At 40.8% G+C, this 18,745-nt stretch overlaps 1 protein-coding gene across 1 annotated transcript in view; it reads right to left on the bottom strand.

The window, feature by feature from the left end:
• Window positions 1–18,745, bottom strand: part of GABRG3 (gamma-aminobutyric acid type A receptor subunit gamma3) — a 536,650-nt gene that overhangs the window by 497,674 nt on the left and 20,231 nt on the right. The window contains exon 3 of the mRNA XM_077807124.1: window positions 9,283–9,350. Within this exon, the coding sequence (XP_077663250.1) occupies window positions 9,283–9,350 (68 nt within the window). The remainder of the gene's footprint in view (window positions 1–9,282; window positions 9,351–18,745) is intronic.

Genomic DNA, 18,745 nt, shown 5'->3' with positions numbered 1-18,745 from the left:
AGATGAGAAGGATACACCCTTTCTTGTTCATACACAGGCATTGCTTAAGTATGAAGAAACTAACCTTTGATCCTGATTCTACCTCAGCTATTTCTGTAGTGTCCATGTCTGTTGAGATTGTGCAGTCTGTGGGTTCTTTTAATTGTGTGTCATTAAAAGTTATTTATGCAAAACTAAGCAATTGAACACACATTTGACTTTTTTTCAAAAACAGGAGTACTTGTGTCACCTTAGAGTCTAACAAATTTATTAGAGCATAAGCTTTCATGAGCTACAGCTCACTTCATCAGATGTCTAGAATGGAATATATAGTAAAGAAGATTACACACACACACACACACACACACAGAAAGGTGGAAGTTGCATACAAACTGTAAGAGGCTAATTTATTAAGGTGAGCTATTATCAGCAGGCAGAAAAAAACACATTTGTAGTGATAATCAAGATGGCCCATTTAGACAGTTGACAAGAAGGTGTGAGGATACCTAACATGGGGAAACAGATTCAATATGTGTAATGACCCAGCCACTCCCAATCTCTATTCAAACCCAAGTTAATGGTATCTAGTTTGCATATTAATTCAATCTCAGCAGTTTCTTGTTGGAGTCTGTTTTTTGAAGCTTTTCTGTTGCAAAATTGCCACCTTTAAGTCTGTTACTGAGGAACCAGAGAGGTTGAAGTGTTCTCCTACTGGTTTTTGAATGTTACAATTCCTGATGTCAGGCTTGTGTCCATTTATTCTTTTGCATAGAGATTGTCCATTTTGGCCAATGTACATGGCAGAGGCACTGTTGGGACATGATGGCATATATCACATTGGTAAATGTGCAGGTGAATGAGCCCCTGATGGCATGGATGTGATTAGGTCCTATGATGGTGTCACTTGAATAAATATATGGACAGAGTTGGCATTGGGCTTTGTTGCAAGGATAGGTTCCTGGGTTAGTGTTTTGTGTGTGTGGTTGCTGGAGAGTATTTGCTTCAGGCTGGGGGGCCAGCTGTAAGTGAGGACTGGTCTGTCTCCCAAGATCTGTGAGAGTGAGGGATCATTTTTCAGGATAGGTTGTAAATCTTTGATAATGCATTGGAGAGGTTTTAGCTGGGTGCTGAAGGTGATGGCTAGTGGTGTTCTGTTTTCTTTGTTGGGCCTGTCCTGTAGGAGGTGACTTCTGGGTGCTCTGTTTTTCACTTCAGCAGGGGGGTAGTGTAGTTGTAAGAAGGCTTGATAGTGTTGTAGTAGCCAGGCAAGGTACTAACAAACTTCAACTGAACTTTATTTTTTAAAGTGGAAACCTCTTTTCCAAGCTGCGGCTGCACCCTTGGTAGCTCTCCCTCAGCCTCTTCAACTCCTCCTTCCTGTCCTGTCCGATTCCCAACAGCCAGTGCTTCCAATTCTAATAATTACAATCAACATCTAAACACCACAGATAGATATTTGACTTTCTGCATTTAACAAAAGAATCAGATAAAGAAGGTTTGACAGCTAGGAGATGGGTCCAGTCCATGAGCTCAGGATCAAACCCTAGAACATGTGGGCTAGCCCACGACCCAGCAAAATGCTTAGGGATATACCAAGCATCTTCATCCCATTAAAGTCAGTAGGACTACTCATTTAAAATTAAACAGACTTGCAATATTTTGCTGGACTGAGGTCCAGAACAGAAGCTTGAAAATTTGATGAACTATACATCAAGTTTAAGAACAAGCCCTCCAGCATTTTTCATGATCTGAATTCATTAAGTAAACCAACCAACCAGTCTCCCCCCCTCCCCTGCCCCCATAGTTATTGTGAGGGGAAGAAACTGAGGGAAACAGCTGCAGAGGAAATGACACTCCAAGCTGCAGGATAATGACTGACAGTGCAGTTCTGCTGTAGAAGTTGTATCTAAAAGAAGCTGTGATAGACAGATTGCTGTAATATCCTGAACCAACCTTATGGAATTAAAATGAATTTTAGTGAATTAAGGTTAATCCCTTTGGGGTACATTGCATTAAAAACACAATTATGCTTGTGGCATTGTATGCCCTCTCTAGGAGGAAGGGAATGCTTATGTACTTTGAAGCCAACCCCCTGGTGAGGTTTGCATGTACTATTTCAAAGTGGATTCTCCAGGGACCAAGAGACAAAGGATTTTTGGATAAATAGCCTAGTTTTAAACTGGCTCAGTACCTTCTTCCTGATCCAGCAAATGGATAGTATCTGTAGTCCCTGGAGGGCCCCATTTCTTAGAGCAGTTTTGGAAAAAACTGGCCCTGCCAGAATCCATGTTAGGGTTGAGGTGAATTCTGTTAAGCTTATTAACATGTTTAGGTTTCAGAGTAGCAGCCGTGTTAGTCTGTAGCTGCTAAAAGAACAGGAATACTTGTGGCACCTTAGAGACTAACAAATTTATTAGAGCATAAGCTTTCATGAGCTACACCCCACTTCAGATGCATAGAATGGAACATATAGTGAGCTATATAGGTTTAGGTTCTTTTAATAGGTTCTCTGATTTAGACCTGTTAATCATTTCTGAAGAGAAAGCAAGCAGATGTCCATGGGTAACCTGTCTGTGCAGTTGCTCTGCACTATGATAAATGATAAAGAAATGTGTAATATATTTAAAAAAACCTCAGTAGAGGTGTGGGGTGGAATACAGCTGTAATTGCAATTTTATTTGACAAGGTTTGCCTTAGTACATTACATTGGGCAGATGTTTCCATAGTTGCAAATGCTTCAATGGTATATTTACTTTGAGTAAACAGGTGTAGAGACTAAACATGCAATTAGAAGTTCAGACTTTATTACAAGCCACAGATAGTATTTGAGAGGCAAGTGTATTTCAGACATCTTTAAAAAAATACCTAGGGTGGCTGGAGAAGAAAAGTGAGCATGTGGGGACTTTGAAATTGCAGTTCAAAGAAGTCTATCAATACATTAAAGGGCATACATGTGTAAAGGAGTGGCTTTTTTCTATAGAACTGAACTGTGAACAAAGAGGAAAGAGCATACATAAAAATATGAGGAAGCAGACTAGACAGTGGACAAAGAAGGTGGTGATAAAAAGTCCAAAAGAACACTACATACATTTTCAAATTGTATGAGAATAAATGTATGAGCATTTATCCAACGGATAAGCAATCACTATGAATAGATAAGTATAGGTTCCTCACATTCTCAAACACTCTTTTTTACATGCAGCTGCACTGAAATAAGATTTTGGGCACTATGGGCACAGAGAGGTAGAGCTACAGTCTTTTCTCATCTCGGGCTGTGACCTCATCCAATCTGAGATACTAACCAAAATTAGGCATGTCCACTCTGTGTATACAGACCTGATTTGGTTTTATAGGGATTGAGTTGCCTATAGGGTGGTATTGTGTTTTTCTGCCTTACTGAGCTTCTTGAAGAGGAAGATGTTGGGGAACAAATACATTCAAGTATGTTTCCTGAATTATGTCTCCACATCAATTTTCTCTGTTTCTAAATCAGGCACAAGTCTAGGTCATATCTGCAGAAAATGCACCATGTGGTGCCATGTTAAGCTTTAACACGTATAAAGCAGCTTATGACCCTATGCTAGGGGTAGACTATTGTGTCACAGTCCAAATTTCTTGCTCAAGCTACAGTCAAGGTCCAGACTCCAAAGACTAAAAATATGTAAATAAAAAGATTTCAGGGTCCACTCAAAAGCATCTGGCAGTCTGGATTTTGCCCTATGGTCTGCCTATTGACTATACCTGCCCTATGCGGTTACTGAAAAGAATGGGACTTGATGCTCAGGAAATCTATGCATCTGCATAATTTAAAATGTAGCACTAAAAATGACCAAATATTTTAAGGTATTAAAATTGTGATCTGGAATTTGAAAACTATACTTTGAAACATTGAAGAGGAAAAAAATTAACAGGAATGGTCCAACTCCTGAATGTTAATGAAAGTTAGCTTGCTTCACTAGGAGGGGGGTCTTCTAAACTCTTTATTAAGACATAGCAATGCTCTTAAACAGTAAAGTTGAAAAAGTTCCTGTGAGACATCAATACCACATCTTGCAAGTCAGATTCTCTAATGAGATTTCACTGTGAAGTGGCCAGTGATAGGTTTCTGTAACTTCTGTATAAAAAGATAGGATAAAGTTAAGGGATATAATAATCACTTGGAAAGTTCTAATGTGGTTTTACATTAAATGCCTTGTGGCAGTTCCTTAGGCAGCCAGCTGATACATATTTTAAAGATCACAGTTCATGTTCCATTTTTTCCCCAGTATGACATTTATAAAAATTGACTTTTTGAAAAAAATGCTGCCCTAAAGATTTTAGATGGGTGTGGAGATTCTACATTTCAAATTGCTTTTGTGTAGCACTGGTTACTTCTGTCACTTTATGTAACCCTTCTACTGCTGGAAAAAAGTTTTTTGAAGCCACCTGGACAAACTTCCTGCATCACTCCATTAGATTGATTTTCCATCTATCCTCAACTCCTTTCTGTTTTGACTGTGCTCAGTAATTCCGCGCTATTTAATATTAGCTCTGTCCAGATTGCACCTCAAGGATCCCTCTTGCTGAGGGCCCCTGGACACAGATCCCACTGCCTTCATAGAATGGGGAAAGTCACCTCTATGGCACTGACCCAGGTCTGATAGGACCCTCTGTGGGGCCAATGATCTGCAAGTAGAAAGGTGGTCATGATCCCCTCCATGAGGGCTCCACTCACTACAGCTTGACATTGTAGTAACCCCTGAGTGGAACCTCTTCCTTTGTAGTTTTAAGGGCAGGAGACAGGTCCAAGACCAGGTGTTAACAGGGGCACTCTTTATATGGTCCATATTTTTATATATTACACAGACATCTGTATCTATAAAATAGAAGCCATGTTGACAGACCCATGGGAGAATAGCTGGGGATTAGTAGACAAACAGAAGGACTTGGCCCATAGCTGACCCACAAAAACTTTTTAGAGAGGATACTGCTGCTCTTGGCACTAGTCTGGAGCAACCTTACAGTCAGGAGAGCACAAAGACTGCAGTAGTGTGCTATACCGATTTCCTCCTGTGCAAGGGCGCAAAGGGAAGACTGCCTTCCCAACACTGCACTCAGACAAGGCTAATCACTATCTGGCTCCTAACTATGCCTGTTTTCAGCCACAATACATCAATCTTGCTTACTATTTAAATGACTGTCCTGGGAGCTGCTTTTTGGCTGTAGTGCATGCAGATGCAATAAATACAGTAGACTACTCAAACTGCAGCCCAAAATGGAAGGTTAGCTACTGGCCCAGTTTAATACCATACTAGTTAGACTTAGGGTGACCAGAGGGTCAGTGTGAAAAATTGGGACTGGGGTGGGGGGGTAATAGGTGTCTATATTAGAAAGGCCCCCATAATCAAGGCTGTCCCTATAAAATTGAGGATCTGGTCACTCTAGTTAGACTTCCTGCAGAAGAAAGTCCTTGAACATTTTCAGGACTGGATAGGATTGAGATAGGTTACTCAAGTTCCACTAGAGAGAAACTACTACCCAGGAGTCTGGGGGCACCCATCAGACCACTAATTACATCGTTAACCCCTACCCATTCCAAGCCTACCTAGATGGTTTATAACTCACATCAAAGGGGTAATATATAAAAATGGATCTTGCTGGTTGGTTTTTCATGCTTACATTGAGAAAGCAGTGCCAAAAATGCAGGATTGCAATCAGAAATATTCTAAAGCTTCAATTTTATTAGTTCATGTTATGGTCAGGAAATTTAGATAGAATGCTTTTGTTTAGTTCCCAAACTCTAATCCATGCTCTGTGGGCAGAAAAGGACTAGCCCCATTTTAATGGTAGTAGAGCCAGAGGGATGATCACCCCTCATGAAGATTTAAGAAAGGAGCACAGCCTGGAGCTGTCTTACCTTTTCACCATGGCCCTGTCCATTGTGGGTATCCTCAGATACTTTAATGGAGATCCTGGGGCCAGTTGGGGAAGCATTGGTAGTGCAGTGAATGAAGGGTTGGGCTGCTGGGGGCACAAAGCCTCCATGCATATTGCCCTGACCGCTTGACACATCCAGGTATGTCTCTGGGTATCTTTCAAAGTCAGAGGACAAACTCTCCCCCCAGGAAAGATTCCTTAAGGGGATCCCTGGTGAGATTTCCTCCCTTTCAAATATTGAATAGGACTCCAGCCCTGGGTTGAGTAGATTCACTTTCCTATCATGGATGCAGCTATCCAAGTTCAATTCATTTCATACTGTCTGTAGTAGTCATCTTTCATCAGTGGTTTCCTCATTATTTCTCCATGTGAGGGAAAAAGGAATTAGCATTTATATTTGTCAAGGTTCCTTCCCCACTTTGAAGTCTGGGGTACAAGTGTGGGGACCTGCATGAAAACCTCCTAAGCTTACTTTTACCAGCTTAGGTTAAAACTTCCCCAAGGTACAAGCTATGTTACCCTTTGCCCTTGGTTTTCCACTGCCACCAAACGTTTCTCTGGGTTCCTGGGAAAGCGTTGTTTGGAAACATCTTTTCCCCAAAAAATCCTCCCAACCCTTGCACCCTACTTCTAGGGGAAGGTTTGGTAAAAATCCTCACCAATTTGCATAGGTGACCACAGACCCAAGCCCTTGGATCTTAGAACAAAGAAAAGCATTCAGTTCTTGAAAACATTTTAATAGAAGCAGTAAAAAGAAAAAGGATCACCTCTGTAAGATCAGGATGGTAAATACCTTACAGGGTAATTAGATTCAAAACAGAATCCCTCTAGGCAAAACCTTAGGTTACAAAAAGACAGGAATATTCATTCTATTCAGCACAACTTATTTTCTCAGCCATTTAAAGAAATCATAAATGTAACGCATATCTAGCTAGCTTACTTACTAAGTTCTAAGACTCCATTCCTGTTCTGTCCCTGGCAAAAGCCTCACCCAGACAGAGACCCTTTGATGTTCTCCCTCTTCCCAGCTTTTGAAAGTATCTTGTCTCCTCATTGGTCATTTTGGTCAGGTGCCAGTGAGGTTATCCTAGTTTCTTAACCCTTTACAGGTTAAAGGGTTTTCCTCTGGCCAGGAGGGATTTAAAGGTGGTTAGCCTTCCCTTTATATTTATGACAATATTAATGTTTGATCATAAGCAGGACAAAGGTATGTACTTCTAACGAAATTTGATCTACAGAATTTGCTCAAATATTCAATTGAACAACTATTGCTCACATTGCTTTCTAATTTAAGGAAGAGGGTTTTACCCCCTAGATTTTATCTACAGGATTAAATTACAGCTGAAACTTGATATACATGAGTGGTGTTTGAGCTCTAAGATAGCAATATACAATTTAACCTCAGAGTGGTGCAGGTTAAATAAAAAGCAACTAAGAGCTATGGTTGGAAGAGAAAAAGCTGGTTAACTCCTTTCCACCACCTGTTGGTGAGCTCATGCTTGAGATACTGAAGCAGATGGAATCTAGGATACTGGGCTAGATGGACCATTGATATGACCCAGTATAGAATATAAAAACATAAGAATGGTTAAGTCCCTACCTATGGCTTTAGAACACTAACTTTAGGCACCCAAGTTTTATATTTTTGGGCTTTCATCTCTCACTCACTGACCACAGTAAAATTTTCTATTGATAACTGAGAAATTGACTTAAAAGTACTGCTGGCTCACTTGAAGTGGGTTCTCTGATCCCCTTAGCTTGGACAGTTCCTATAAAATGTAATTAATCCATCTGCATCTTTAGCAGCTCAGAGCAGGATTTACAAGCCAGTTCAAGGAACAAGGAAGAACTAGATAAACCTTCCTAACCTAATAGGTCAGTAGTTACCTTCTCTCATTCCTCTTGTGCAGGGCACACACACAAGATATACTGTAGTAATGTGAGCCAGAGGAATGCATGCAGAAGAGATCCTCCTGTAGATACATCCCTCTGAATTGTAGTTGGAGGGTAAGATAATTACCAATTTAAGAACACAGATGCCTCTATTGTTTCACATTGTGCTTCAACTGAAGAAATATAACTAAAATGTTTCACACTCACAGAATGTGACACTATGAGATGTTCCCAGTACTGATTATTTGTTCCATCTTCACTTGCCAAATCTCCCATTTGCACTGAGTGTCCCGTGTTAATGTATATTTTAAAAATCCAAGTCATTGAAAAAAAGGCATTGGCATTCAAACTCAGAACAATGGTTTTGAAACTCAGCCCTCCCCAAACCCCCCCCCAATAAGCTAGAAGAATTACACTTGTTGAATGTTTATATTACAGTTGTGCCCACCAGAGTTGGCTAGGTTTTGAGCACATGATGGCATTCCATGTGTCTGCCCTGAAGAAAGTAGGAGATTAGACTTGATCAGATCAAAATATTAGCAAATCCCCTTCCCCCCCCATTTCTGAACCACATTAGGACAAATGTCATCCTTCCACACAACGGAGAGTGTTTGGAATCCATGAATTGAAGCTGAAAGTTGTGCACGCAAAAGCAATCCAAGCCTACATAACTATGTCAACATCAAGATAAAGAAACAATTTATAGCATGCATTTGTCACTGCAAAAACTGAGCCCTTTCCTGTATGTTAAGCCATCTGTTAACAGTGAGCTAGAAGAGAGTTTTATTTCTATGATTAGGTCCAGCATAAACCAGTGGTATCAGACACATCAGTGTCTCACATGCCTTCTGACAGTTCTGCATCCCTTGGCTCATGTCCACAGTACAACTAAAGATGACCTTTTCCTGCTAAAGCTCAAGGGGAAAACTGAAGGACACTATTCTCATTGATTTATAGTACAACACTGGAGATCTGATAAACTCATGTAAATGCACTGATATTGTTAATACTGATTTTGGTCCAGAGTTAACCCAACACTTATAAAGCCAAACCTTACATATATATTTCTATACAGGGACATATTGTCAATACCTGGCTTATTTTTAAGATAAACAGAAATTATTCTACATAAAAATCAATTTAATTTTAATTTCCTGTATTCCTAAATGATATTTAAGTGCCACTTGCAACATTTCCCTGAAAATGGTTTGTTCCATATGTCTTTCTGAACATCATAATTTTATCATTCAATATATAACAGCATTTTATGCCAGTCAGCACTCCGCATGATACTGCGGAGTTGGTTTATTTCTCCCAGGAATGACAAAAGAATTGTCTGAAAAGTAGAACTATATCTGCTGATATATTTCTCACTGCTCTCAATCAAAACATCTTAACCTAGTGACATTTCTCTTTCCCCCCTGCCCCTTCAAAACCAAGTATTGATGCCAAGACAAGCAGTCTAGATAAAATCATTGTTAACAAGACACTTACCATATTTATTGATGACACTGGGCCAATGCTGTTAACATAAATGTCAACATCAATAACTGTTGGTTTTACTGTGGAAGAAAACAAAAGGCAGCATTTAATACTACCCTGTGGAGGACACAGCTCATCATGTTAAACTTTTTCATAATTACAGATACCAGTCTTTGGTTAAAACCAAAAAAAACAAACAGCTGATACATTTTGAAGAGCTGGCAAGATTCCTTTCTATTATGCTTGGTGCATATGTACTCCCTGCTGTAAATTATAGCCTCCATCACTTTCTCTTTATGATCTATTTATCTCAGTACCAGCATGAAAAACAGACTTTGTGGTTACACAGTGGCCCAGATTCAGAAGCTAGGCACAAGCCATCCAAACCGATTCAACTTTCAATTTCTTCCAGTCCCCTCCTCACATAAACTACACCACCTTCCCCCATGTGCTTGGCTACTGCAAGAAACTCCTTCTAGAGTTGTCTTTTCTACACAAGAAAGTTGCACTAGTTTAACTTAAAAATAGCTAAGCACTTTTAAAGCCTCATTTATTGTTTGCATTCTACATGCAAACTACATATTATCTACATTCTAGACAATACTTAATCCTGCCTTGAGTGTAGGGGACTGGACTAGATGACCTCTTGAGGTCCCTTCCAGTCCTACACTTTATGATTTTATGCCTAAAATGGGCTAAATTCAGAAATGTGGTCTAAGGTAGGGATCCCTTAGAGATAATAATTATCCTACAACTGGTGTCTGAATTGGTGTAACTTGCATGCTGAGGAGATAGAAGGTGTAAGTTAAAGTAGGATGGGAACAACCCACTTAAAGTATCCCTTCCTTAAAGCTTAGCTTCTAGCCATGTAGCCTATATCAGTACTGATGCTCTTAGTCATCAGCAGAGTGAGGTAAGTAATAGCTTTAAGGTGGCCTGCTAATGAACCAAATCACATCTCAGTTTAGCCCCCTGAGTCTGAGGGAGCCTAAGGGCTTGTTTACATGAGAGCTGCACCAGCCTACCTAAATGTGATTTTAAACCAGTGTAAAAGGCTATGTGGACAATCTTATTTGGGTTTAAATCAGGCTTATTTTGAGTCAGTCAATTATGAATCAGTCAAATCTAAACCAAAAAGGGGGCAGGATTGCTCTGGCTGAACAAAATCAGTTTATATTGATTTTTTTAAGTTGTGCTTATTTCAGTACTTAAGCAACAGCCAATTCCTGTTTGGTCAATCATGACTACAATAAGCTTGTAAAAACAGAAGTTTCTATGAAGATACAAAAGTAACATTAAAATGATCAGAAATAGAAACCCAAAGACAATAATCCCTGCCTAAAATCCATAAAGTGATTATGTACTGTTAGAAAAGTGTGGTATGAGGCAGTTTGGGTTATTTAAGGTCATGAATTTTATCACCATAAGTCAATTCTTTAGGCAAAATTTAAATCCTGCCTACAGCAATCAAAAGGAAATCTGAACTCAGTTGAATGCACACAACTGATGTAATGTAACTCTAATTGTACCTAGCTGATAAAATAGGAGTCTAACTGCTCCTAGCAAGGAGGCTGGCTTCAAACTGCAATAATAGGTAGAACTGTAGAAAGCTACAATTGACATAATTTAGGTAAGGACTGAAGTAGTAGGGAAGCACAAGCAGTTTTATTTAGATATTACATGTGGGCAACAAGACCCTGACACTGCAAAGACGTACGTACACACAACATTACACACCGAGTAGTTCCACTGAAGTCTGTGGAACTAGCCAAAGTGCATGCAAGTCTCTGTAGGATTGGGGACTAAATGATCATGCATTGTTTTGAATCCACTTTTAGTTACACTATATAAATATGCTATAATTTACTGAATTAACTGAGTCAAAATCTGCTGGTATAAAAGGCCCATTTAAACCAGTGGAGAATGTGGCCTTCTATGTTTCATGAATGCTCCAGATGGTTTATAAACAGAAGAGAATAAGAAGACTGCTGATGTCATATCAGTGACAGTCAGGGTCCAGACTCAGATTTCCCCATAAAACCCCCGAATTCCAAATTAAAAAGGAGCCTGCTAAATTACATCTCCTAGTTTAGGAGAAGATAGGATGCTTCCGGGAACGAGATTGTATCTTCTGCCACTACCAAGCAAAAGAAGTGCCACATGTTTCTACAAATGTTGGAGAAACGCAATTGGTTCTGCTGTTAAAAAGCATAGCTTCTGTAGAGCCTGGATGCCTCAGGGTTGGAAACGTTCATAAAAACCCCACAGGTGCAGATATTTAGATTTGTTACGGTAAGAGTTTAACTCTGGGATACCCAATGCCTTCTGAAATGGAAGGTTCTAGGATTATTGCACTAAAAAAGAAAGAGTATGCTGTTAGCAAAAAGCCAGCTGGGTCTCAACTGTTTCTATATAGAATGCCTACAAAAATTCTCCCAAGACTCATTTTCAAAACTAAACTGAGTTTAATGGAGAGGAGAGAGTTCCATTAGCAATTATTTCAGTAAACTTATTCCATTCTGGCCGCACCATGTGTTCACAGATGCACATCTTAATGGATTGATTTTGCCTTGTCTAGAGCTGTTGAGCTGCTGATGGAGCCTTCTTCCTTGTCTTAAAGAATCAGACCTCACAGACCTTGAGCAAGCAACCAACATTTTCATACCACACTAAAAACAGACAGTAAGATTACAGATGGGTACTCCACCTCTTCAGAACAGTTGTCAGAAGAATCAGACCGAAATAGTTCTAAAGAGCTTTCAAAAAACCTAGGGAAATTCCCGACAGAACCAAAGGTATCTCATATGCAGACGTGTGATTAAAAGTTGTCAAGAGATATATCAGTGTTCTCAAATGAAGGTTTTTGACACATTGTTTATTCTAGCAGTTATTTTTGCTAAGACAACACAAATGAGTCCAAATTACAGTGTAATACTCACAAAGTACTGCCATACTATAGTATTTAGGGTTATTTAATGGCTTAACATACGTATTTTTTACTTTTCAAACATCCTGGCGTTAAAGGGAATTTATAAAGCTGATCAAAATATCTGCAAAATTAAGGTTATGTCAGGAAAGTACTAAGTGTATACATCATACAATTCCCTTCAAATATCACTGCAGAGAAATTCTGCTCTCATTCATACCAGTGAAAGAGTCATACATCCACTGGTTTCAGTGAAGTTGTACTTCAGAATTACACTGGTATAAACCCAGCAGAATTTGACATATCTATACTGTGTGGACCTGATTGCCCATTGAAGTCAATGGGAAGGCTTCCTACTCACTTCACTGGGCTCTGGATCAGTCCCTGGGTATGTTTACACTGCAGTATAAGACCAGGGTTTGAACTCAGGCTCAAGACTAACCCCACCTTCTCTTTACACACAAATTATGCTAACCTAGGGTTAGGACATAGGGTCCCAGGACCCCACAGGGGTGGAGGACCCAAGCCAGGACCCAGGGTTCAAGCCATAGTCCTTTGCAGTGTAGATGCAGCTGCACTGGACTTGTCCTCTGGAAGTCTGCCTAGAAGTATTCCCCCAATCCCATGGACCAATGTTTTGTCCTCCAGACAGTAAGGTTTAGTGGACAGTCAAGTTTTCCCCCACACTGCAACATGAACACAAAGTCTGGGATATGGGTGGTTGGACTGGGGCCCACCTAATGGAGGGTAGATGCTGGAGCCCTAGGCTGGGACCCAGGGTTCAACAATTCCTAGTCTTGGGTTACAAATTTGTAGGTGCGCAAACCCAGGGTCTGCTAACTTAAGTTCTACTAACCTGGGCTTATGTTGTACTGTTGACAGAAGCCCTATGTCATGATGGCTAATTAGATGGCAAATTTAAATTTCTATTTGACAGCTGGTTCTTTTCTGTAAATATCTTCACACTTCACAGGAAAACTGCGAGGTATAAGATTCTGATCACTTATTTTTCTAAGTTAGTATTTTAAAGGAGGTTGCTACTTAAGATCTCAAGACTATTGTAGCTGCCACTCAGCCATTGTGCCCATGTCAGCAATTCCATGACTATGAGACCATAGTTGGGTATTTTCTACAGAAAGTTCACAAAAAATCTCAATATTTGAAACCTATGGAGACAAAATGTATGTTGCTGCACAGGGCTCATGAATATGTAAAAATCTCCCTCACTGGAAGTTTAACATGAATAGAACTAGGTGAAATATTTCAAAACTTTATTTTTCATGGGAATTTTAATGTTATAAAATTTCCACCTTTTCTTTTTTGCTATTAGTCAAACAGTCCAAATCTTAAATTATCCTACACTTTCTTCAGAACTTTGATGCACATATTATGTATCAGTAATTAAATCATTTTATTTTAAAATAAAATGCTATGTTTTTATTCCTAAAAGTGCATATAGTCATGTAACCAATGTATAAACATTATATAATCCCAGCTCCAAAAAACCAATCTGGATTCCAAGGTGTTAAACTTCCACAGGAGTTCTGCATGCAAAATGCTAGCAGGATTAGACCCACAGTAATTAGATGCTCTTGGAAATCATTCTGTAATATTCCAAATTATCTGATCATTCAAAGAGTAACCAATTACCTCATACATTGCTACTTTTAGACTGTGGTAAGGTTGTAGTTTAATTACCCTATGATTGAGTAATGATTAGAGCTAGAAGACTGACTTTTGGTTCACTGGTAATTCTCAAAACAATTCAATCTGAATTCATTTTTTATTTTTGGCAAATCACCTACCCCATCCTCACACACCATTCACAAACCAGGAGGAAAGTCCTTTTGTGACTCTAGCCTGAAAATATTTTCTTCCACAATTATTCAGCAGATTGAGTCAAATCAGTGGATTGTTTCAGTCAATCCAAAACTACAGGTTTTGGCAAATAAATTATTGATCTGAAAATGTTGTCTGGCTCTAGTGGTACTGTATTCTCATATATTTACATGTTTGTCCCTTTAAAATAAGTTGCTACCCCCTACCAAAATGTCTTTATAAGAATGCCTAGTAAGTATAACTAATTTTTAAATGGTGTTGGGCAATGTGGGATACCTATTCACTCATACAGCTCAAGACTTCACCTCTATATTTTTGGACCAACTTATCCCATTCCAGCAAACACATCTGTGATGCTGGCAGAACCTCATGCCAAGGTCCCTAGGCCTCACTGAACATGGACAAATGTAAAGCTGGAAACCAGTTTGGCTTGCCTGAGCGTTAGTATTGTTAAAATAGATATTAGGCTTATATAGTGTGGTTAGTATTTAGACTTTATGAAATGCTCCTAAATTGTTGCATGCATTAATCTTACTTATAATATCTGTGTCATGTTCTAAGGCAGTGGTTCTCAAACTAGTGCTGCCGCTTGCTCAGGGAAAGCCCCTGGAGGGCCGGGCCGGTTTGTTTACCTGCCGCATCTGTGAGTTTGGCTGATCGCAGCTCCCGGCCAATGGAGGCTGCAGGAAGCAGGGTGGGCCGAGGTATGTGCTGTCCGCCCTTCCTGCAGCAGCAAACTGCGGCCAGTGGGAGCCATGATCTGCTGAACCTGCAGACACAGCAGGTAAACAAACCGTCCCGGCCTGCCAGAGGCTTTCCCTGAACAAGCAGCGGGACCTAGTTTGAGAACCACTGTTCTAAGGTAATATTAAAATGTTTGTTCTGTAGCTATAAAAATATTTGATCAAACTCAACCCTTAGAGTCAGGCAAGAAACATTACACCAAGTGTGAAATACTAGTTTACCACAAGAGGGGTCATCTCCTGCCCAACAGAAAGAAGCCCATAAACACCAGACTAACTGCTGTAAAACATCAGTGGACAAAAGACTTGGCTGATTGCTTCCCCCCCAAAGAAGAAAAAAGACACACAAATACTTGTTGCATCACAGCTTGAACTCTGGGGGAAGGAATAAAAATCCTTGTCAAGAAGAAATTAGGCCTATGTTCCTTGGACTTCAGGGAGAGGGTCAGACTTTAAGTGTAAGCAAGACATCCCCAGCTTTGTAGCTTGGGTTAGCCCTAATGGATATATTAAGTGTGCATATTACAGCAGCTTCTATCATCTTTGAAACCCAAGACTGACTCATTTGGGTGTGTATGCTCACCTGCCTTAACCTTGTAAATAACATTTCTTTTCTGAGTTAATAAATCTGTAGTTTATTACAGGACTAACTACAAGTACTGTCTTTGGGGAGATATCTAGGATGCAATTGCCTGGTCTCTTGGGACTGGGAGTAACTGGACTATTCTTATGATTTTTGATGTAAGAAAACATCTTGGTGGCAAGATAACATGGAGTCACAGACAGTCCAATCTAAGGCTGTAGTCATGCCTGAGGAGATCGCACTTGTTACTTGGGTGAAAAAATGTAAGTACAGAACTCTCAGCCAGTTTGGAGTCTGTGCCCCAATTTTTTAACAGTCTCACCTGAAATTGGCACTCATTGCTGTGAGCCATTCTAGACAGCTTGACGATATCAGTGGGGAATGCTAATGAGAAAAACTGATTTTAACTCAGAATTCTTGACTTGCTTTTCTTTTGTAGCAGGAGTTAGTGTTTTCGGACAAGGAGCAGTAGACATAGCCTTTCATTGCCTAGAGCGCAAGGATGGAGCCTCTGTCTTCATGGATTGAAGACCTCAATCTGAAGGACTCTGAAACATTGTTGTGTAGTGGTAGCCCCCTTCCAGGTCACTCCTAAATTACTGCATGCTGGAGATATGTTGCTGCAGTTTTTATCACAGTAAAATCCATAGCAATGATGCAGGGAGACCTGGCGGGTTCCAAGTGGAACAGTTAATGCCCATGAGAAAAGGGAGCAGTAATGAAAAATAGAAAAATGGATTCAGATTGGCAGAGAAAAATTAGCCAAGGTTGTCATTTGGAGATCATTCAGCACGAGTGTATTTAATAGCAAACTCAGTGCTAATAGTTCTTGCAAAGTCATCATGCCGACTGAATGATGGCTTACAGCACAGCTCCCATGATCTGTAGAGACAATCCTTCTTGTCTCATGGTGCTTGTGATTTTTCTCAGTTATCAACATGAAAGTAATTTACTTTTTCCACTTAGTAATTGAAGTGTTGTGGTCTTTTTGATAAGAGAGGACTGGGGGAGAAGGCGGGAGAAGAGAGAAATGGTCGTTAACATTACAGCTGTAGGCCTACACCCACAAAAAAAACACTAAGGCATTACAACAGTGTGTCAGAGACTAACCTTTAGGAACCTAGAAAGGTCACAGATGTAACACTGCAATCCACACAGGCTGACTTAGGCACCTAGGATCCCCATGCAATGGATGAGGAGAAATAGGCATCTTAGTTGATATGCCTAAACTAGCCCATAGGAGATACTCAACCCCGGTGTGTGTGTGGGGGGGGGGGGGGGGAGGAAGAGGGGGAATGGGTGCTCGCCTCTCCCTCATAGGTCAGCACTTAAGTCCCAGCTGCAGGGAGGTACCTATCTCTACTGGGCAAGCAACAAGTGGGAACCTGTCTCTTAGAATCAAGCACCTTAGGCACCTAGGTGGTTTCTCACAGGAATGAGTTAGGTGCCCAGGTCACTTCACACAAAACAGTCAGTGGAGGAGGTAGTGCCACCCACCTTATAACTTTTAACCCAATGTTAGAGCATGCACCTACATTCTCTCTCTGTTCACTCCCCAGCCTGCTGCCTACTTACCTCTCACAGGCTCTCTTCTCCAGCCTTCTTGCTTCAGTGTACACCCCTCCCTCAGGGCCAGGCTTCAAGGGTCAGACTCTTTTCCTGCATTCCTACCTTCCCTCTCTAATGCACAGAGAAAGGGGCTACACACATGCTCACTATAACTTTCTTGTGACAGCTTCCTGGCTTTATACTAGCCCAGCCCATTCCTGCTCAGGTGAGCTTCATCCTAATCCTCTCATGTGGGACCTATCATACTAATTGGTCCTCTCTGCACTTCATTAATCTTTTCAGGATTGGTGTGGGGTGAACACCCTCTCACAGAGACTCTCTGCTCAAATCCTTTCTCCCCCTCTGGTAAAGATGGGGGGATTCAACCGGTGTCTCCCACATCCCAGGTAAATGCATTAATTACTGAGCTAAAAGATATAAGATGGGCAGCAGCAGCAGCAGCTCCTCCCCCCCTCCTCCTCTCCCCCTTCAGCTATATTTTGAATGGGACCTGATCTGATCAGCAGCCTCTGAGCAAGCCTAACAGATTGGGCCTCAAATGCATTCATTCCCCAGTTCACAGATTGCTCTGGGGCTTTGGAAGGATATAGGCATCCAGACACCAGAGCATGAACTTATTGAGTTCCCGGGGCTGGTCGGGCACAGGAGCAGAAACTTGGGACTTATCTACATGGTGCATGAGAGGGGTGTGAGTTCTAATGCACACCAATGCACACCATTAACACAATCTAGGGAACTTTTAGTGTACACCAGCAGGGTCTACTCAGGCTTCATAGTGCTTTTCACATTGGTGCATGTTATAATTTACATCCTTCTTGTCCACATTGCTGCACCATGCAGACAAGACCTTAGGTGGTGAGGGAACTTTTACCCTGAAAATGTAGGCACCTATAGGTGGATTATGGGTTTGTGGGCCCTGGGCCACAGCAAGTGGGGGCCCCTCCCCACACCTTCCGCCTGCAATCCCCACCTGGCATTCCTGCTAGGGAGCGGAGTTGGGGTGTGGGGGCTTCCTCCACCTGCCCGGTGCTCCTGCCAGGGAGCAAGGTCAGAGTGACCATTTTTCCAGGGCCCCCCAATTGGCCAGGGCCCCTGGGCACAGGCCCCATTGGCCCAGTGGCTAATCCACCACTGTAGGCACCAAGTGAGTATAGGTGTCTGCCAGAATCTGCAGGAGTTTCATGGATTACAATGAAGCCTAGACTGGGATTTAGGTGCCTAAATCTGGGTTTAGGCACCTAAGTACCTTTGTGGATGAGGGCCATAGACATTACGTACTTTATGTGGTCATTATTATCCTAGCCTAGCAAACATAGCTAGATAAATGGGGGTTACTGGAACATTAAGTGCTGCAGTAACATTCTTACAGTGAGTACCCTATGTGTGCAGTTTTGTAACACTGACAAAGGATGTTTGGCCCAACAAAGTAATTTGTTACTTTGACCATTACTTGCATTTTTTTAATTGTAAGGTGCAAAATGGGCTGTGCAATATAAATCAAGTGAGATAATGGTGAATGATTAAATGGGAATGAAGAACTAGGTGGGTTGAGTTTCTTCTAGACTTCCTAACCTTTGAGATTTTTAGAGTTGAAGAATTTTTTGTACAGAAAGTGTTCACATAGCATTCATGTTCACATAGCAAGACCTTCTCTGATTTTTCTTTTGTTTGTTTTTGTTTTAAGAAGCTCTGGTAGTAGGAATCACCTCTGATTAGGAGCACAGGTCACCGAGCTCCTCTGTACCTTACAAACTAATAAAACCGCATCAACCAGGTGAATTACATATGAACCCAACATTCTTAGTCATTATATTG

This window comes from Eretmochelys imbricata, chromosome 1 (assembly GCF_965152235.1).
Source record: "Eretmochelys imbricata isolate rEreImb1 chromosome 1, rEreImb1.hap1, whole genome shotgun sequence".
NCBI lineage: Eukaryota > Metazoa > Chordata > Testudines > Cheloniidae > Eretmochelys > Eretmochelys imbricata.
Note: the sequence above shows the minus strand (reverse complement) of the source record. Positions and strands in the feature narration are given on the sequence as shown.